General features: G+C 34.4%; 4 protein-coding genes and 1 long non-coding RNA gene across 5 annotated transcripts; 2 read left to right on the top strand and 3 right to left on the bottom strand.

Annotated features, from left to right (window-relative positions):
* Positions 1–875: 875 nt before the first annotated feature.
* Positions 876–2,220, bottom strand: LOC105765777 (glucan endo-1,3-beta-glucosidase). The gene is made up of 2 exons (XM_012585027.2): positions 2,035–2,220; positions 876–1,922 (listed from the first exon to the last, which is right to left on the bottom strand). Exons 1-2 carry the CDS (start codon positions 2,102–2,104, stop codon positions 979–981), a joined length of 1,014 nt encoding a protein of 337 aa, XP_012440481.1. The 5' UTR covers positions 2,105–2,220; the 3' UTR covers positions 876–978.
* A 3,229-nt stretch (positions 2,221–5,449) lies between these two features.
* Positions 5,450–10,092, top strand: LOC105769820 (histone acetyltransferase of the MYST family 1). Its single transcript, XM_012590706.2, has 9 exons — positions 5,450–5,831; positions 5,985–6,073; positions 6,176–6,238; positions 6,361–6,570; positions 7,387–7,455; positions 7,853–8,014; positions 8,411–8,504; positions 8,732–8,874; positions 9,611–10,092. The coding sequence occupies exons 1-9, from the start codon at positions 5,546–5,548 to the stop codon at positions 9,812–9,814; spliced, it is 1,320 nt and encodes a 439-aa protein (XP_012446160.1). The 5' UTR covers positions 5,450–5,545; the 3' UTR covers positions 9,815–10,092.
* Positions 10,093–11,058: 966 nt separating this feature from the next.
* Positions 11,059–12,114, bottom strand: LOC105770728 (uncharacterized). Its single transcript, XM_052631671.1, has one exon. The coding sequence runs from the start codon at positions 11,800–11,802 to the stop codon at positions 11,260–11,262; it is 543 nt and encodes a 180-aa protein (XP_052487631.1). The 5' UTR covers positions 11,803–12,114; the 3' UTR covers positions 11,059–11,259.
* On the bottom strand, positions 11,792–20,350 carry LOC105770727 (beta-1,3-galactosyltransferase 7). Its single transcript, XM_012592047.2, is given in 15 exon segments — positions 11,792–11,840; positions 12,200–12,299; positions 12,413–13,787; positions 14,217–15,265; positions 15,433–15,542; positions 15,934–16,059; positions 16,172–16,259; positions 18,773–18,840; positions 18,842–18,891; positions 18,986–19,058; positions 19,221–19,284; positions 19,364–19,575; positions 19,696–19,754; positions 19,856–19,898; positions 20,048–20,350. Coding segments are annotated over 12 exon segments (1,134 nt in total). The 5' UTR covers positions 20,140–20,350; the 3' UTR covers positions 11,792–11,840; positions 12,200–12,299; positions 12,413–13,787; positions 14,217–15,116.
* Positions 20,351–20,995: 645 nt separating this feature from the next.
* LOC105803230 (uncharacterized) lies at positions 20,996–21,836 on the top strand. Its single transcript, XR_008195713.1, has 3 exons — positions 20,996–21,242; positions 21,395–21,453; positions 21,536–21,836. It is a non-coding gene; the product is annotated as an uncharacterized LOC105803230 (long non-coding RNA).

Below are 21,836 nucleotides of genomic sequence, written 5' to 3'. Positions count from 1 at the left end.
GATTCATATGATCAACCAATGTGGAAATAGAGGGGAGGAAATTTTGATCAAAATGGTCAAGATGTAGGGAAGAAGAAGATCTCTCTCTTTGAGATGTCTGTAGAATTTTATTATATTAGGCCGGATCTCAAATCAGGTTGTCCTTATTATAAGTATATAACACTGGTTAATAAGTAGAGAAAAATAAGATCCCCTTTAGAATGTTTGTAAAATTTTATTAGATTGAATCGGATCTGAATCCGATTCCGGATCGAATTATTTTTATTATAAATATATAACACTTTTCAAATTTCTTGAAGACTAAGCAAGTATTTAAAGCACAATTAACTTCTGCACCACTCTCATATAAACCAGCAACGTATAATTAGTGAGGTGCTATCCATGAATTCATTGCATAAAACCCAGTTAAGACAAATTCATAAAACATCATTTAAGACATACCTTGTTTCTAGATGAAAGTTGCATTTTATAGAACTTCAATTTATGTCAGATCATGAGTTGTTTGCTTATCCTTTTATGCTTTTTTCACTTTAATGCAGATTCTACTTGGACATCTCTTTCGTCATTACAAGTCATTTTGCCTTACTGGGAGCTCCGTTTTCAACGTGTTATATTAGGTCACCAATTAAAGTTAAATCTTTCCCTTTCTCCTTTGATGTGATCAAAATTACTATTGTTGAATTTAAAATTTATATCAAATTATTCAAAATCTGTATTAATAGAAAATCAATTTATTCGTAAAAATAAATTTAATATATTTTTATTTTATTTTTGAATTGATAAAATTTGAATATTAAACTTTTTATTTAATATTTAATTACCAATAAAGATATTTTTAAAATATTTAAAATTTTATTTAATTAAAAAACAACACATAAAACTTATTTATATTTAGATTGATTTTCCACTTTCAAAATATGCAGAAACTATATGAAGCGTCTCTGGCAAAAGATTTAAATAGCCAACAACATTTCAAGTTCACCAAAATGGATAAACAGGGTTCATATTGGGGAAGAAGAATCCGAAATTCTGCTCAACTGTGGGTTGCTTCAAATCCTCGTTGAACATCTCGAAGAAAAACGTCGGCATTATATATTCAGGTCTTTTCGGAGTCCCCTTCTGCGTCACATGATTTAACAAGTTCTTGTTATAAGTTTGAGCGTTCGCGACACTCGTGTAAGGCTCGTTACCGGCGGTCGGCCATCCAGTTTCGGCTACAATGAGAGTAATTTGGCCGAAGCCGATCTTATCTAGGGCGGCATTGAAAGCATCGACCATGCCGTCAAAGAGGTTGTAGTATTCCAAGCCTTGGTCGACCACCACCGGTGCGGTCGAGGTGAACAAGGCGTAATCGAGGGAAATATGAGTGGGGTCTGAGGCATAGGCAAAATAAGGGTACACATTGATCAGGAGGGGCGAATCCTGTACAGCCAGAATGGCCATGATACTAGTCATGATCGATGTTATATCGCTTCCAAAAGCGCCGTCTGAAGGAGGGTACGAGGTACTTAGGGCATTCATCGGGACCACGGTCGTAACCTTCGTTGTGCCTAACCCAAATGAGGCGAGCGAGTTCATTATGTTGTTCATGGCATCAGGAATGTAAGAGCTTGATTGTCCTGAAATGGCTTCATTCCCAATAGTGATCAATTTGAACTGAACATCGTCCTTATAAGGGACGATGTTGGTGTTAACCCATGCATCGGCTGCACTTTGATCTTTTGCGAGGCTTTGTATGTCCTCGTTTCTCGGACCCATCGAGAGGGATATTCCCGATCCCCTTGCTGCTTCGAGCACTTCAGGGTAAGGCTGGTAGAGCCTGATATTGTTTATGCCACTAGTTTTGTAAAGATTAATAACATCTCCTGGAGATGGAAGATTGTTGCCGTTCAAACCATAGCAAACACCAATATCACGGCCATCTGCAACATATATGGTAGATCAGTAATTAAAATGGATTGAAGATAAATGTTTTGTTGTATATTTTTCAAAGCCATACTTACCGTAAAATCACTGTAGAGAAGTTTGTTTTACCTGTTAGAGAGAGGAGTTGAGTTAAAAACACCATTGCTGAGATTAAAAACCCAGAAAATCTTGGACCCATATTTCACTATATTTCTTGATCTCAGCTTCTTCTTCTTCTTTTTTTTACAAAGGAATGTCAATAACTGGTGCTCGTTTCTTGTGCACACTGCTGGATTTATATACTCTCTCTGGAATTTTTTTTTCAAAAAGGATTCTGAGTTTTTGGACAATATGAGATATCAATATAATGCATGAGGGTATCGTGTCCCAATCATATTTGCATATAATGAATAGGTTTTGACACTTCCTCTTTCTAGTTTGATTTTACGTTATGATTTTTCGGATATATAAAAATAATTTTGAGATGTATCTCATGTATAAAAATAACTTGATTATTATTATTAGAATAACTTCTGTCAAAATTTACATTTGATACATGCGAATACATTGAATTTTATGGACATACAGCGACAACACCATCATAATTTTTAGTACATTACGCCTTGAACACACAATATATTAAAATATCAAAATATGAATATTTTTCGATCTTTTTTAATGTAGTTACATTTTCGGTATTTTGATGGGCGATTGAAGGAAAAAAAATAGATGAACTGTCTTTCCCATTGTGTCATTTATTTCATTCAAAAGGTGACAAATATAATTTAATTGCATTAATGAGAACCTATAAATTCAGCAGGAAGTATGCTCACTTTCAATTAATTATCATTACTTTTCACTGATTGTTTGTGATTTGGTGATCCATTTTCTGCTAATGCTTTGGATTTCTTCAGTGTTGTTCAAATATAATTTTCCCACTATTATGTTTTTAAACTTTTTTATTATAATTTCATCAAATTCAGAATTTTTTTAGAAATGCCATAAATTTTATAATGTATCAATTTATTATTTTCTTTTCATTTTCAAGAAACTAGATATACTTTTAGGTCAAAATATAATTTTACCTTAAATTAATTTATAATTTAATCAACATAACAATTTTTCCATTAGGGTCAAGGACCTTACTTACCACTTAAATTTGTGCTTGCTTGTGTTCTAATTAACTTATCAATACATTTTCTTTTATTAAAATTTTCAACATTAATGTTGAGTGAATCTTAACTCGGTTGGTATTGACATTATTATCAATATATGAATATGTAAGTTTGAGTACACTAAAATTCTTATTTAAAGGTTAAGAGAAACTATGAATAGTTCTATAATCTATCTATAATCTCTATTAGAGTACATGGTCGAAGAAACTTTTGAACTTCTTATATAGCCTTTGTACAATGTTTTCATTTTAAATATTTTTTTATTTTTATAAGATTTATCATATTTATAAATAAAAATATTAATTTTACTAAATATTTAATTCAACAAATTTACTTGATAAGAAAAGTTATCGAATTTACAAATAAAAATTTTGATTCTATTAAAAGTTTTTACTAAATGAATTTATATAATAATAAATTAAAATAAAATTTATATTAAATTACTTCATACGTAATATAGATATTTAAACCATTATGTTTCAATTAAAAAATTAAAAAAAAGAGATTATTTTAGTTTTAAATATCAAAATTTAATTATTTATATAATAAAAATTTTATAATTTAAATATAAAATTGTAATTAATATATTTATACACAAGGCGGATCTAGAAAAAATTTTTAGGGGCAAAATTAAATTGTAATTTTAAAATAGTAAAATGTAAATTTTAAAGGATTAAAATAAAATTTTATCATTTTTAAGGGTCAAAGTACAATTTTAGCTTTACTAATTTAAAATTTTAAAAATTTTAATGGGCCAAAATAAAAAATTCTATGTTATGGTTATGTTAATTATATATTATTTATGAATTATTATGATTAATTTATTGACTATTAAGAAAAAATTGAATAGTTAAAAGTTTAATTTACAATATATCAATTTCTTTATAGTTTATACAAATGATTTAATAATGATTAGGAAAATTTTTATTAGCGTTATGTTCGAAATATCAAAATAATTGATATATAGTAATTATGTTTATTAGTTATTATTTTGACTAATATTTCTTTGTATTAATTATATGAAGTAAAACTATATTATATACTGAATATTGTAAAAATACTTTAATTATAATTTAGATTATTATTATATTTGAATTGTTAATTAAGTTAGTATATTTTAAATTTGTGCAGTGATTCAAATAATAAAAATATATTACATTAATTATAGTAATTAAAATATATATTATTTAAATAATTAATAAAATAAATTAAACACATAAAATTATATGCATGGATATCACATTAGAAACCATTATATATAAAAGAGCATCTCTAAGAATATTTGTAAATAAAAGAAAATGACCAAAATCACTTTTGATCCTTATACTATACTCACATTCGAGATTTAGTTTTTATATTTTAATTTTACATAATTTAGACCTCTAATTTTATAATGACATTAGTTAATCTAAATAGTTAATATCCGAACTGTTTTAATTTGACTTAATTTAAACCTCTAAATTGATCATCTTTAGCCTCTATAATTTTTTTTAAATTTTGAAATTCTAATCCTTACTAAGTAGTAGCCATTAAATTTGTTAAGTTAAATTCTACTATGGCCAAAATCTCACGTGGCAAACATATTATAATACTTACAAAAACCCGGGACATTTTAGTTAATAAATTTAATGACTATTGTTTAAGTTAAGCTTAAAACTTAAATCTTGAAATTGAAAAAGTAAACAGATCAAAATAATCAAATTAGTGAACATAAACTAAACTCTACAAGTTATGTATAGTATATAACTAATACTAGAGTTTGACTTAACAAATTTAACTGCTATCATGTAAGTTAAGAATGAAATTTCAAAATTTGACAAGGATAAATATAAAAATACGCATGAACTATAGTCCAATGTGCAACATCATACATAAACTCGATTTTGTGTGGTTTAATGCATACAAGTTTCAAATTTCACAAATCACGAATAATATTATTGAATTAGAACCATTTTCATTTCTTTAAATGCGTACAATTGAATCAAAATAAAAGTTTCATGTATACGTATAAACCACAAGTCAAGTTTCATGTGTATAATTACATCAAATTAAAATTTATGTATCAAATTGCATATTGAACCAAAAGTTCTTTGATATTTATCCCAATTTGAAAGTATAAAATTAAAATAGATAAAATTAGACTACGTGAACTAATTTTTAATTTTTGAAAAATTAAAATCTCAATGATATTATTCTACATTTTTTTCTAATTTTAAAAAAATTATTATTTCTTAAAATATAAAATGTATATAAAAATATTATCAATATAAAATTTTATATATTAAATACTTTATAAAAATATTTTTGTGGATGTGAGTAAGTTTGTAGGACCCAAAGACGAAGATATTAATTTACACGAGAAGGAACTCGATGGGCTGAAGCCCCAAAAATATTTTCTTCTACCCCCTCTTTTGTATTGTCGAGCCCACTCGAAGTCTGAAACCCTCTCAGACCGACACCACCCCATGGGTTCCATAGACACGCCGACGATTACGGAGAATGGTTCAACACAATCCCACGCCGCCGCTGCTCCGGCCGACGACAACCAGAGGCCGTTGGCCTCCTCAAACGGAGCGCCGGAGTCTGAGGCAACGAAAAAGAGGAGGTCTGGTATACTCCCCCTAGAGGTGGGTACTCGCGTCATGTGCCGCTGGAGAGACGGCAAGTATCATCCTGTCAAAGTCATCGAACGCCGTAAGCTGCAGTCCACTGAGCCCAGTGATTATGAATATTACGTTCATTACACCGAGTGTAAGATTTCTGTTCTCCCTAGGGTTTTTTACTATAATTTAATTATTTCAGGTTCTTTTTTTGTGATTCAATTGAGAATTTTAGAATTATTATGTTAGAAAATTTTGGAAATTGATGTATCTTTTTTTTATAATAATGATATTGAAATGATAGTTAATAGGAGGCTTGATGAATGGGTGAAGCTTGAACAACTTGATCTTGATTCTGTCGAAACGGTTGTTGATGAAAAGGTCGAAGATAAGGTAAACATTCTTTTACAATGTAGAACCTTGCACTTATGTTTTCTCTTTGTTTATCATTTGAGGGTGTTCTGATTTGAACAATTTTGCTCATGGGATTCTCAGGTAGCAAGCTTAAAAATGACACGCCACCAGAAACGTAAGATTGATGAGACACACGTTGAGGTTGTAAGTAAACGTAGACCTTTTGCTCGGTGATGTGTAAATATCAGAGGATCATTTGAAATTTCTGCATGTTGCTTTTGTGAAATTATATTATTTGTAATCGTCTATCATTTTACTTTCTTTAGGGTCATGAGGAGCTGGATGCTGCCAGCTTGCGTGAACATGAAGAATTCACAAAGGTGAAAAATATTGCGACTATAGAACTTGGAAGATATGAAATTGAGACTTGGTACTTCTCACCCTTTCCACCAGAATATAATGATTCGTTGAAGTTGTACTTTTGTGAGTTTTGCCTCAACTTCATGAAAAGGAAAGAGCAACTTCAAAGGCATATGGTGAGCTTTGCCTCAATGTAGCAATAGTCTTTTCCCCTCTGCAATACTTGGGGTTGCATTACTTTATAGTATTTTAAATGTTCTCTATGTTCTAGTTTTTTTTTCTAGCATTGTAAGAACCTTGTGTGAACCATAGCAACTTTGAACATTGTAATGCAAGTTTGCTTCATTTGTCATGAATATAAGTTTTGCTTGCCACATGTTTTCCTTGCATGCTTTGGTTGAAAGTAATTTAAGTGACCTTTGGTTTTGTTAAGTGACACCTGACATTTTTTTTCCCTTTGTGTAACCTTGGTTTGATAAGAATTATCCTTCTATTCGTCATCTAGTACTATGCAGATTATGTAGATGTAGACCTGTAAGTTGAGGTTTAGGTTTTCCTCTTATCATTTTTTCCCCTTCATTCTTGACCTAATTGATTAAGATAAAACAATTATGGGATATGTAATTTGCTTGCCAAGCTGCAAGTATCTGTTATTATGCATGATTGATTATCAATGGTATTATGGCCATTGTGTTTTAAGATCAAGGTATTGCAGCAGTAATATTTTCCCTTGATGTTAAACTCATCTTAAATTGCATTCCCTAGTGTAATTTCCAATCTTATGCCTTCATTTATTTTTTTATGTACTTTCTTTATCATGCCAGGGATAGGATGGAATGTGGTACAGATGTAGGATATTGCTGCCTTAAAAATTGCTTTTGGATTTTTATAGTGAAAAAATTGTCTTTGAGTTTTGCCTCTTCATCCGATTGCCTCAAGTTACAGATGGAGCAGAATCAATATTAACTCTCTGTTTTCATGCTACTCTGTAGAGGAAGTGTGATTTGAAGCATCCCCCTGGGGACGAAATATATCGAAGTGGTACCCTGTCAATGTTTGAGGTATATTCTTGAATAGCTTTTACTGCTACTACTTTCTGTGCCAAAGTTTTCAAAAAGAAAAAAAAAGGAAATAGCCTTTCCTTGACCTAATTAAGTAAAATCTATATTGTTGTGGCTTTCTTCGACCCTACCCTATTGTTTTTGCTTTTGTAAATTCAATCTTCACATATCTTTCTTTGTATGTAAAATCCAATAATCTTGAGATCTTCTTAAATGATACTTTGAAAAATGTTGTGCTGAGACAATTATTTTTCAACTTTGGCTTACTAGTGTAGAAATAATTTTCACCATTTTTCTATTTTTCTAGCTCCTGCTACAAAATGTCATGTTGTAGAATGCTGCAGATCTTTAGCCTTTGTTGACATTCATCTTCCTTTGTTCAAATATTTTGAGACAGGTTGATGGCAAAAAGAACAAAGTTTATGGGCAGAATCTTTGTTATTTGGCGAAGTTGTTCCTTGACCACAAGACCCTTTATTACGATGTTGACCTGTTTCTATTCTATGTTTTGTGTGAATGTGATGATCGAGGTTGCCACATGGTTGGATACTTTTCCAAGGTAATTAATTTCTACTGCATTTTTGTTGCTTATAATTTGACACTGTGTGGGGGTTATAACAAATCTTTTTATGTCTAAGGCTGTTCTAATATTTTGTAGTTGCAATGTACCAACTCAGGTGGCATGGAGTGCATACAGCATTTCTTGACCTTATTGTCATCATATTAGAAGTTTTCAAGTAGTAAAATTTATTCTCTGTGTATTTTGGGACTTTAAGTTTTCTTATTCAACCCCATAGCATGTTCGGTAAAACTTTTTGTAGTCATTACACCTGGAATGCTTAGAATGTTGCCAATCCTTATTATTATTTCATTGTTATCTGCACCGTGTCTTAGTCTTTTAGACTGTCTTACCCGTCACAACAATTATCTTAGTGTTTTGCATCTGATCATGCAGGAAAAGCATTCAGAGGAATCCTATAATTTGGCATGTATCCTCACCCTTCCTCCATATCAAAGGAAAGGCTATGGGAAGTTTTTAATTGCCTTTTGTAAGCTCTGTGCCTGCTACTTTATTTTATAATTTTTTTGCCTTACTTTATCAATGGTTCAGAAAAAAAAAGACTTCCCCTCTTATGTCTTAAAATAAATAGCTAGATGCTAGAGCCTTCTAGATATTGAATATAAATGCCTCTCTATATATTGTCTTTTGCATTTCATCCTATTTGTTATTTATTAATTGAGCTTTATTGCTTATTTTGTCTTCGTTATGGACCAGCATATGAACTCTCGAAGAAAGAAGGTAAAGTTGGCACACCTGAAAGACCACTTTCCGACCTAGGGCTGTTGAGCTACAGAGGGTACTGGACAAGGGTTCTTTTAGACATCCTGAAAAAGCATAAAGGAAATATTTCCATCAAGGTATCATTACCTGAATACTTTAAGTCCTTGGGGGGGGGGGGTGAGATTTATGCAATTCCATCTGCTTGTGTGACCTGGTAAACCCGATATTGGACTTTAGAAACTTGGTTAGCATTTGGTAAGGTAACCTTTCCATGAGAATTTGTGCCTGCATTTGAGGGTAATTTACTGGATTCAAGCCTACATTGTGACAACGCTTAAGTTCAACTAAACTGGACCCATCTATCATAAATTCAAATTTGATTAGACAGACTTAATTACCTATTAAATAACAAATACAGAGAAAAGCTTTGAATGGGTTCTTGGGATATTGGAGTTGAAAATTAAAGTTTTCTGAGAGTACTTGAACCTCTTCAGTTTGTCCTGTGGGCAACAAATCTAATCTGGGTATGTTTCCAGTCAAGCTTGAGTAGCTTGCTAGTTGCTAGTAGTCATGGTGGCTTTTATTTTAGAATGGTGAGCAAGAGTATCCTCGCCTAGGAAATATAAATGAGCATCCCAGAATAGTAAAATAACTCTCGAGGTTCAGTTCATCTTCCCATTTTGAAAAAATGAAAACAAGTTAAAAACAGTCCTGAAATGATAGATTTGATGTAGCTTGTGTGATAAATTATTATTATTGTTTTTTAGTTTAGTAGGTACTGCTGAATAGCTGTATTTACCATTCTCTGAGAAATTTGGTTCAATGGTCACTGAATTGTTATTACTGTTTGGTACGTGAACCTATTCTGTCCAGGAGCTCAGTGACATGACAGCTATAAAGGCGGAGGATATATTGACCACTCTGCAGAGTCTAGAGCTGATTCAATACAGGAAGGGGCAGCATGTTATATGTGCGGATCCCAAGGTGTTGGATCGTCATCTAAAAGCCGCTGGGCGTGGTGGGCTTGAGGTTGATGTTAGCAAGTTAATCTGGACACCCTATAAAGAACAGAGTTAATGCTGCATAGCTTCTTGTATAAGGAGGAGGTTTAACACTAACCAGTTTGTTTAGTTAGTAGCAGTTTTACTAGGAAATTGTAACTTGTGTTTGTATAAAAAATAGGAGAGAATAAGAAACTTAAAAAGATTGAATTAGATCCTCCTATCATCATTTCACAAGCTAACCTGTAAATTCCCTTATTTAACCATGAGATACAACGTAATGACACTCTTGTGCGACATCATACGCTTATTTGGGTTTTATAGAGAGGATATGTATCATGTTTCCTTGTTCAAGTATGTTTCAGCTCACGCGGATAGATTTTATTTTGTAGATAATAAAATAACAAGAATTTGTCTTTATGACCGCTTCTAGCTACAGACATAAACTATGCTGAAACTGAATGACATCTCAAAGTGCGTGGTTTAGACGTTAAAAAATAAGCAAAATTTTCCATTTTAAAAATCAGGTATTAAACTTATTGAAGAAATGGCATCGATTGAAATATTCACCACCCTTTAGATTTGGTTTGACATTCGAAACTCAAGTCTTTAAATTATATAAATCGTTGATGTATTGTCCCTTAATTTTTTATGTTTGCCTGCCCCTTAATTTGACAATTGATGTGAAAGAAAGCAGTATATGTTTTTGGTGAATTATCAAATCTTATACAAAAAAGGCAACATTATTTGTCTAGAAAAAAAAATCATTTGGGGTTTAAGCAAACTTCAATATCCACCATCGATTATCGAAGTTAGGCATCCTAAACCTATCAAACTATCTAGATTCTGAATTGAAGACTAAACACTCCTTACACTCGTAGGAGTTGAATGCTGAAATTATTTGACCTATTTAATGTGCTGCCGACCATAAATGTATTCATATCTTTTGGCATTTGGTCAATGTTTATTATTGTTTGTCTACTTATAAGACCGGTGTAAATTAATCCATTCATCAAAAAACAAGAACAAAATTTTGAGTTGGGGACAACAAAAAATTGGGCTTAAAGAAAGCTTGTCCTGAAAGGCAAAATTAAATTTTTTATCTTTATGACATGATCTGGTTAGTAGATATATAATATAATAGAAGAAAAAATTACATTTGTCATAAGTTTTAAACCCTTTGTTTAGTTTAAAGTTCAACTTTCGGTACTTAATAACCAAGATGGGAGCTTATCACAGATGTGAAAATTATTTGAAATAGACACTTGATCTAACACCACAATGCATACTCACTTGATTTCCACATTGACATAACAATCATCAAGAAAATATAATGATGGTGTTTCCATAATAATTTTGAGAGATAAAAATTCCTAAATCTTTGATGAATAATTCATATACATCTCTTTACTAGCATCACCACAATTCGATGTCTCCAACACCACAATCATAAAAAAACATGGAAATTTTAAGAACAAATCATATACACATTATCTAACCTTGTAGTGTTCCACCTAGTTATTAAACTGTGGTCGGTTCTCGACGTCTGTTAAGTTGAATCTGTTTAAGCTGTAGGCTTTCCAATGAAACCCCACGAGATCTCCTCTGCCAAAGAGTGTCTCCTTCTCCTTTATCACCTTGTTTCGGCACTCTCTTGATCACAGGCAAAGGGGGATCCATGTTTTCGATGTTGATTGAACGCGAACCACTGTTCTCTTTCCCACCATGTTCTACCAACCCTTGTTTTCTTTTGCCAGAAAACAACTTCTTGAGCTTGAAATACTTGATGCCATTATCATTGGTATTATTATTAGCATTGCAGCTGTTGTTGATCTTGGTGGTGATATCGAGTGCAGGGAAGCCAACAATCCTGTTGTTCCTCTTCACTTGTCCCATGCAACCGATCTTTGGCGACAAAGGGTCATCTGATAACTTGTCTTTCCATTTGGGAAGCTTCATCACATCTTTATTAATGGATACCTTCGAACACAACATCGGCAAAAAGATGCTTCTCTTTGCATGATTCAAATGTAGATTCTGATGGCAATTATATCTATTTCCCATGTTGTGTTGGCCCCTCCTTTGCTTTTCTTTTAACAAATCTGAAAAGAAAACAAAGGAATGAAGGAAAGAAAGAGATTAGGAGTTAAGGAGGAAGATGAAGGCTTTTTCAAGGGGTACTATAAGTATAAAATATGCTTTTTATGTAAACAACGAGATCTGTCCAAAAATTGGATTATTCATATAATCAAATTGATTTGATTTCTTCAATCCAAGTCATGTCAAAGCATTAAATATAAGTATAAAACATATAAAATTAATACAAAATAATGTTATGTTTTAAATAATAAAATGAGTCGTTGGCCGGTCCAAGCACATGGAGAAGTCTAATTTAAAGAGTAAAGAGTAGGATGGAGAAAGGATTAAATACAAGCAACTGTTTTACTTTTTATGTTAGTACCTGATCAGTGTCATCAATATTGCATTGCCAGAGATTGCCTAGAAAATCAAAGACATGCTTATCTGTCACTGTTGCCTCTTCTCTCTCCTTACCCTCCAACCTGTATACAATTATAAATAAAATACTGTCAAAATACCGAGAAAATTTATGTCTAAATTTTAAATAAACTATTACTTGTTTTGTCATATCTATTTGGTTGTATCACTCACTTACTGGGAAAATCAGTTGCCTTCATATTCTCCATCAAGTGATTGGAGCATGCCTTTGAGAGAAGATCTATGCATCTATTATTGAATCAAATTCCGGGTGCATTTAGCCTAAGATCTAAAAAGAAATATCAAGCAAACCCCAAGTTGTGGCCTATTGGTCGGATATTCACTTCCCCCAGGGAAAAAAAGAAGATATATCAGGCATAATACGATATTTTATTTGGACAAAATATCTATGGCATGACATAATGCACCATCTCTCAATCTTGGGGATGGGATGATGATGCGTATGAAGGAACAAGAAAGCTACTCCATCCACACAAAAACGTTTGAAAATAAATAAACCAATCCAAGAATTCAATAATGATCAAGGTATCTACATGTTTAACCTGGCATGTCAATATTGGTTTATGATCCAAAAGGTTGCCACACCTTACTTCAAAACATGAAGTTCCAAGTTTACAGCTTTCCTACTATTCGCAACGAACCACGATACTGTGTACGAGGATGAAGCAAAGAATTGTACCTATATGTGCTGAAATAAGGGCTTTGCTGAGTTGAACCCACAGTGTTACAGCAAAACTTGCATCTACAGGGCATTATGAATTTCCAAACCAAATCATTTCAAAGTTCAAATTAAGAACATGGTCTTACATTGTCTTTTCATTTGCAGCTGAAGCAGTAGTCATTCGCTGCATAAAAGAGGGAAGAAAAAAGTCCTAGTGGCAAGGTTACCAGAACAATGAAAGGCCATGATATTCCAAAAAAATAAACATCTTCCCAGTCAGCTATTGTTCAGAGTTGTCATCATGGTTGTCTCCTGGGGGTGCAACTGCCTCATCCTTGGGAAATTGGATACTGTATTTTCTAGTTTAGAGACTGAATTTGGGATATCATCCACCCTGTCAGTATCTTTTTGCAGTCCAATATTTAGTTCCATCACTCAATTATCTTCAGATTCCTTCACTGTTCCAACATGTTCTTGAGCTAGAGCTGGTGAACTGGAAGAAAGAATAGTTGCAGAAACGCTACCCAGTCCTTTCAAAAGCAAACATACTTGAAGACAAGTTGTTTATAGTTATTCAGGTCCTCAACATCATTGATTTTCAGGTCACTAAAATGAACAAACATATATGGGCACTCTCGAAACACTTTCCTTGTCTGATCCTCTTTCAGAAGCATGGTTGCCCCTTAATTCTCCAGCTTTGAGATTTATGGAACTTTAGTAATTGATGACAGATCTTCTTTACTTAAAGGTTTTATTTCAGAAGATTTGGTTCAGATCGCAAAGTTCTCTTTGTCTGGGTTCAGTAACTTCTCGGTACAACAAAATATTAGCCATAACAACCTGCCGGAGCTCCGTACTGTCTCAAAGTAAGCTACATGATCAAATAGGTTTACTGTCATTAAGACTATCCTTCATCAGATATAGAGCTTATAGAACTGAAAATTAATGAGGCATCAAGCCCGCCAAAAGGGAATATATTAAATGGCATGAAGCAAAATGGCTACATATATGCATCAATGGTCATGCTATTGTTTCTGTAAAATATCTAAAATCTAAATCAGAGTATGTTCAATAGAGCATAAAACAGATCAGTGGCCTTATGCGAAAAGATTGATGCAGCAATCTCTTTAATTTTACTGCATATAGCAAAAAGGAAATCACCAGAAACAAAAATCCAACCACTTACCAGCCATGATGTCTCATTTTGAAAGGTCGACTTAATATCCAAATTGCTTAAAAATAATAAAAGCAAGTAATGTAGACCCAAATCCCATGACATATGCAAGTATCGATGGCTTACTTCACCAGCACTGTGGAGGTCCTCCTCTGGGCATCCGCCCCAAAGCGGATGAGCTCGAACAGCAGCTTCCATGTTGGCGAAGAACGCCTGCGCGGGATGAGGAGCATTGTTGGAGAACAAAACTACGAAGCTGCAATATAGCGACGGTCAAAAACCCAGAAATGATTTTCTAGAATGAAACATCCCGATCCTTCTCATAGTGAAATTAAGTTCTGTTTGGCAATGGATTTACAAACAGAAGAGCTTGCGTGTCGAGAATTTTACTTGAATTCGAAGCAATAAACAATTAAAACCTAGTTCCTCCAAAATTTTGAATTTTAGCAGCCTCATTACCAAAAAGAAATTGTTGATTATTACCAAATAAACAATCATTAATCAATTCTGGTTAAGCACAAATCACGTTCTATCTTAAGCTTTTATATACACTTAAACATGAGAACTATAATGAAAAGAAAAAAGAGGTAAATAATTGAAGATAGAGGGAACTTTTGATGGATTTAACGAAATCAGTAGAGGAAGGCTGGCGCATTACGCTCTAGAAAATCTTGCAATCTTAAGAAAACGTCGGGATTATCCATTTTGGCTAATAACCAACAGATTATTTGACAATTTTCTGGGCTCAGACTGAATATAGCTTGTAATTTGAGTTGAGTATTATACTTTTGAGAACCAATTAAAATTCCGCTCATTCTTGAATGAAAATATAATTTCTATGAGAAAAAAAAAAACAAAATTTTGTGTGTATAAGTACATACTATCTAACAACTCAACGCCGCCTTTCTTTTGCCTTCCATTTCTGAAAGTAAACGGTCGAGGATATGCATTGAAAGCAGAAGTTTCCTCCACCATTGATCAACCACGAACCCCCCCCCCCCAAAAAAAAAAAAACCTTATATCGGTTTAGAATAAGGCACTCCAAACTACAGCATCCCCTTCCCCGCACCTTTGATGAACGATTTTGATCTTCTCCACTGATCTGCAGATTCCACTGCAGCTCCAATCAAATGATGCGGCACACGCATTACCTGCTTTTGCCTTCAGCTCACAATCTGCACCATGCATTTCCAAAACAGAATCTCCATTAAGCAAACACTAGTTTACCCGCCTCATTCTAATTTAGAATGCCTATGGTTATGGTTTGCGTGCGTTTCACATGAATCCATCCTTGTTTCAACCTTCCTTTGATCAAACTACTTGTGTTCTTGAAGAACTTTACCTGGTGGAGTACCACAGCACATGCTCTTAATATTCAAGTGCTGAACCTCAAGGCCGATAAACCATGAACCGAGGGACACATCTTCGTTAGCATACTTGTGCAATATATGCCTGCAATTCAGTCAGAATCACTCTGAATGTTGTCAACCATGCCTGTCTTTTTAAGGCAGAATATTATCAGTGCAGAGGATCAAAGGTGCAAAGTCACTACATCAAAACAATATGCAAATTCAACAGTCTGAGACAGCCATTTAGCTCAACGACATAAAATATAACAGAATTTATGCAGGGTAATAACCGATCTTCAATGTTTTGATGACATGCTTTATGTAAAAAGAAACTGCTACATGATCTAACTGGTAAAAAAAACGAAAACCAAGGGGAAGGAACGGGATGAAGGTGACACTGCCAAATGCACACACATAATAAAGATGAAACCAAGATCCTCAATTAGGCAAAGCCAAAAAAAAAGTGACTTTCATATAAAAATCAATGATCTCACTGGTTTGCGGCAATGTAGCTTGCGAGATCCTTTGAAATTGCATATATCTGACCAGTTGCATGTCGAAAGTACTTATTCCCCTCTTCTCCAAATTTCCAGTACTCCGGTTCGTGGTACTTGACAGACCTTAAGGACATAGAGGAATTCAAGAAAAGGTATATAACAAACTTTGCAGGACAGAGCAAAGCAAATTGGAGATTAGTATTATCATTGACAAAAAAATACCAGAACTAATTACTTTTTAGAAAGAACCGGTCCGGATTTCATGCACCCTATATAGGCCATGGGCTTGGAACGGTGACGGCCAAGAAGTGCGGCTAGCTTACCTATCAGAAAAAAATATGCATAAACAAATTCACTAATGAAACAATCAAAAGCTTTTGTTAAGTTCTACTATATGTTTCTAACATTAGAGATGGCAAACCCACCAAGATTAACATGGACATCATCGTCCACCTTGACGTAGAACTCGGCATCCCAATTTGCAACGGCAGTACAAATATAAGTTTTTGTTTTTGCAGATAATTCATGATATCCTTCAACATGCTCCTGTATTAGAAGGTTGGTAACAGTTTAAAGGTATGAAATGGGGATAATATGTCTGTAAGAGTTTTCAACATTATCACGGAAACACTTGTCTAACCAGTCTAAGGAAGTCCTTATGTTGAGCATCCTCTGAATCAATGGCTCTATCTAAAATGCTGTCGGATGTTGCACTGGAGTTAATAAATGCAGATATAAACGGAAGTCAGTTTGAATTTCATACTGAAGCAAGTACATTTCTCCCATATTCATCACACTTTAAACATTACCATTCACGCTCAAGATTTGATCTCCTTATGCATGCACTTGAAAAAGGAACTGAAAAACGATTTTACCTATGGCCGATTATGAAACGGATAATAATCCCTTTTCACGCTCCAACCGAACAAGCTTTTCCCTGCTCAAACATAAACATAAGAATTCATTTCGGATAATGAAATACAAAGAAGAAACGAATCAAATGCTCTATAAAATACCTTGTGGCATCCAAGTTTCTCTGATGGAATCACGCCGTCTCCTACTACTAAAAGCAGTGTTAATCCCAATGACCATGAATGCTTTCTTCCTCGGCGAGTCGATACCAGCCAAGGTCGAGACAGCACCGGTGGCATCCGAGTTCTTCATTTTCTGAGAACTACCTGGGGAGCTAACTTAATCTGGAGCGTTGCAAATGACTTGTCTAGAGATCTAGTTAGGCCCTCACCAAAATAAAAATTGCAAAGAAATTAATAGTGAAGAGTGAAGACTTCCCAAAGCAAAAACATGAACTTCAACTAAAAGAATAAGAACCCAGTTTCGCACTCACTCAATTGCTTCGTGGGTTTTCAAAACTTCGCCCTTTTCAAAATTATCTGTTGCAGGCTTCTGCAAAAACACAATAAAGCTTTGTTTTTAAAAGAAAAAGCTGAAGAAAACCAAAAACTAAAGTTAAAAAAACTGTCATTGTGAACATAATAGGAACATACTTTCTTAGTGTCACAATCGTTGAATATAGTTGGAATCCATAGCCTGTAACCAAAATCCAATATCTATCAAAAAAAAAAAAAAACTCCACCCCAACAATTAAAGACCCGAACCCAAAAAAAAGAAAAAGGAAAAGGAAAGGCATTGACACCATTTCATAAATTAATAAAAGAAAGAATAAATAGAAAGGGAGACCTGTTAGAGAAGACAGTTCCGAGGACGAAGAAGGAGATGCAGACAAATGGGATCCATTTAAGGGAGATTTTCGTCGAACTACGTTGCTTCATGGGCGAGAGAAGAGGAGGAGCGAGGCGGAGGTGGAGATTGTGAACAAAGAGTATTGGAATTGTTGTGGTAATTTTGGATGAAACATTAGGCGCGCAGGAGCAGGAGCGACGAAATAACAGAAAATGAGAACAGTTAGGCAACAAAGGAATTAATATTCAAGTGCTGAACCTCAAGGCCGATAAACCATGAACCGAGGGACACATCTTCGTTAGCATACTTGTGCAATATATGCCTGCAATTCAGTCAGAATCACTCTGAATGTTGTCAACCATGCCTGTCTTTTTAAGGCAGAATATTATCAGTGCAGAGGATCAAAGGTGCAAAGTCACTACATCAAAACAATATGCAAATTCAACAGTCTGAGACAGCCATTTAGCTCAACGACATAAAATATAACAGAATTTATGCAGGGTAATAACCGATCTTCAATGTTTTGATGACATGCTTTATGTAAAAAGAAACTGCTACATGATCTAACTGGTAAAAAAGCGAAAACCAAGGGAAGGAGCAGGATGAAGGTGACACTGCCAAATGCACACACATAATAAAGATGAAACCAAGATCCTCAATTAGGCAAAGCCAAAAAAAAAGTGACTTTCATATAAAAATCAATGATCTCACTGGTTTGCGGCAATGTAGCTTGCGAGATCCTTTGAAATTGCATATATCTGACCAGTTGCATGTCGAAAGTACTTATTCCCCTCTTCTCCAAATTTCCAGTACTCCGGTTCGTGGTACTTGACAGACCTTAAGGACATAGAGGAATTCAAGAAAAGGTATATAACAAACTTTGCAGGACAGAGCAAAGCAAATTGGAGATTAGTATTATCATTGACAAAAAATACCAGAACTAATTACTTTTTAGAAAGAACCGGTCCGGTTTCATGCACCCTATATAGGCCATGGGCTTGGAGCGGTGACGGCCAAGAAGTCGGCTAGCTTACCTATCAGAAAAAATATGCATAAACAAATTCACTAATGAAACAATCAAAAGCTTTTGTTAAGTTCTACTATATGTTTCTAACATTAGAGATGGCAAACCCACCAAGATTAACATGGACATCATCGTCCACCTTGACGTAGAACTCGGCATCCCAATTTGCAACGGCAGTACAAATATAAGTTTTGTTTTGCAGATAATTCATGATATCCTTCAACATGCTCCTGTATTAGAAGGTTGGTAACAGTTTAAAGGTATGAAATGGGGATAATATGTCTGTAAGAGTTTTCAACATTATCACGGAAACACTTGTCTAACCAGTCTAAGGAAGTCCTTATGTTGAGCATCCTCTGAATCAATGGCTCTATCTAAAATGCTGTCGGATGTTGCACTGGAGTTAATAAATGCAGATATAAACGGAAGTCAGTTTGAATTTCATACTGAAGCAAGTACATTTCTCCCATATTCATCACACTTTAAACATTACCATTCACGCTCAAGATTTGATCTCCTTATGCATGCACTTGAAAAAGGAACTGAAAAACGATTTTACCTATGGCCGATTATGAAACGGATAATAATCCCCTTTTCACGCTCCAACCGAACAAGCTTTTCCCCTGCTCAAACATAAACATAAGAATTCATTTCGGATAATGAAATACAAAGAAGAAACGAATCAAATGCTCTATAAAATACCTTGTGGCATCCAAGTTTCTCTGATGGAATCACGCCGTCTCCTACTACTAAAAGCAGTGTTAATCCCAATGACCATGAATGCTTTCTTCCTCGGCGAGTCGATACCAGCCAAGGTCGAGACAGCACCGGTGGCATCCGAGTTCTTCATTTTCTGAGAACTACCTGGGGGAGCTAACTTAATCTGGAGCGTTGCAAATGACTTGTCTAGAGATCTAGTTAGGCCCTCACCAAAAATAAAAAATTGCAAAGAAATTAATAGTGAAGAGTGAAGACTTCCCAAAGCAAAAACATGAACTTCAACTAAAAGAATAAGAACCCAGTTTCGCACTCACTCAATTGCTTCGTGGGTTTTCAAAACTTCGCCCTTTTCAAAATTATCTGTTGCAGGCTTCTGCAAAAACACAATAAAGCTTTGTTTTTAAAAGAAAAAGCTGAAGAAAACCAAAAACTAAAGTTAAAAAAACTGTCATTGTGAACATAATAGGAACATACTTTCTTAGTGTCACAATCGTTGAATATAGTTGGAATCCATAGCCTGTAACCAAAATCCAATATCTATCAAAAAAAAAAAAAAACTCCACCCCAACAATTAAAGACCCGAACCCAAAAAAGAGAAAAGGAAAAGGAAAGGCATTGACACCATTTCATAAATTAATAAAAGAAAGAATAAATAGAAAGGGAGACCTGTTAGAGAAGACAGTTCCGAGGACGAAGAAGGAGATGCAGACAAATGGGATCCATTTAAGGGAGATTTTCGTCGAACTACGTTGCTTCATGGGCGAGAGAAGAGGAGGAGCGAGGCGGAGGTGGAGATTGTGAACAAAGAGTATTGGAATTGTTGTGGTAATTTTGGATGAAACATTAGGCGCGCAGGAGCGGGAGCGACGAAATAACAGAAAATGAGAACAGTTAGGCAACAAAGGAATTGCCGCATTAAATGTTTGGAGTTTTTCTGTCCTGATTTGGGCTGGCTCTCACGCCCTCGCCATTTACGCCGCATGTCATGTCGTGACTCGTACCATGATTTTTTGAAACTTTCCAGATTTGGCTTTATTAATAGAATAAATGAAAATACAACAATCTATAAAAAACCTAAGAACAAAGAAAACGGCCCAAAACCATAAATTCAGAATTAAAACCTAAGCTAAGAAGTCGGCCCAAACAGATGGCCATGCTCAAGTAAAATATCTTGATATTAAAGTGGAAAATTCTAGAACCAGCACTAAATGCGCCGCGTCTTTGCCCAATTAGAATTACTGAAATCTGTCATATTTGCTTTCTGTCAATTCATTTCCTTTTGACGATTTCACTTTCAAAACCATCCTTGTGTATCTTTTCATTTTCTTAGTGGTCTGAAAACTTTCTCTCTTACCTTCTTCGTCTTCTGAGACTTCTAGTTTGGCTCACTCATCCTATCTTGCCTTGCTTGATCTTCAGCGTATTTGGGGACGCCCATCTCCAGGTAAATTTCCTCTCCACTTCTTAGCGTTGCTGTTGCTAGAATATGTGCCAGATTGTTCGCAGATCTTGATGTATGTTGAAATCTGATATTATTTAGGGCAAAATTTTTTTCCTGAATATCATAGATGTATGTTCCTACCATTAATCGATCTTGACCTTTTGTGCTGCATTTCTTAATTATTGCGAGGGAATCACCTTCAAAAATGAGTGACTGCCATCCTTTGTCAATACCTACTTTGACTGCGTTCCAACATGCTATGGCTTCAGCAGCAAAAGGAGACGATACATCATCGTGAATTTTTTAGTAGGATAAAAGGACGTTTCCTTCCGAATCTCTGACCACAATACCTGAAGCTAACCGATTCTGGGTTTCTTTATATGCACCGTCAAAGTTGATCTTGACAAACTCCCTCTGTGGGTACGTCCATTTTCTGATTTCTTTTCTTCTTTTCAGATCTTTGTTTTCAAAGTCAGTTAACTCCTTGATGTAGCTATTTATGAAACTTGCAGTATCATTTCCATTGCTAACTTTTCCTTCGTGTACTTTTTTGTTCCTATCTCCCCATATAGCCCAAAGTGCACAGTAGAAAAACTGACCTTGACGAGGGTTGAGCTACTCTATCGTCCAGGTAAGCCACTGTACAAAGTCCTCACATTGATTCGTCAAAATATTCTAAAATGATAATGCTCTCCATACATCAACTGTGACAGGACATTCTCGAAAGACATGATTCATTGTTTCAGCTCTTTGACCACATCTGGGACAACTTGTATTGGCAGCTAGTTTCCTGTGTTGTAAATTTACCTTTGTAGGCAGATAGTTCCATGACAGTCTCCATATAGTAACCTTTACTTTAGATGGTAGATTTAGACTCCAGAGTTGTTTATAAAATTTCTTATAGATGGTTTGTAAAGCATAAGCTCTAGGATTTTCATCCGTTCTCTGTAATAGTTTATAAGCACTTTGTACTGTGAAATCACCCGACGGTTCGCCTCCTCAAATAAGAAAATC

Source organism: Gossypium raimondii, chromosome 5 (assembly GCF_025698545.1).
Source record: "Gossypium raimondii isolate GPD5lz chromosome 5, ASM2569854v1, whole genome shotgun sequence".
NCBI lineage: Eukaryota > Viridiplantae > Streptophyta > Magnoliopsida > Malvales > Malvaceae > Gossypium > Gossypium raimondii.
The sequence above is the reverse complement of the archived record's forward strand: the minus strand, read 5'-3'. Positions and strand labels throughout refer to the sequence as shown.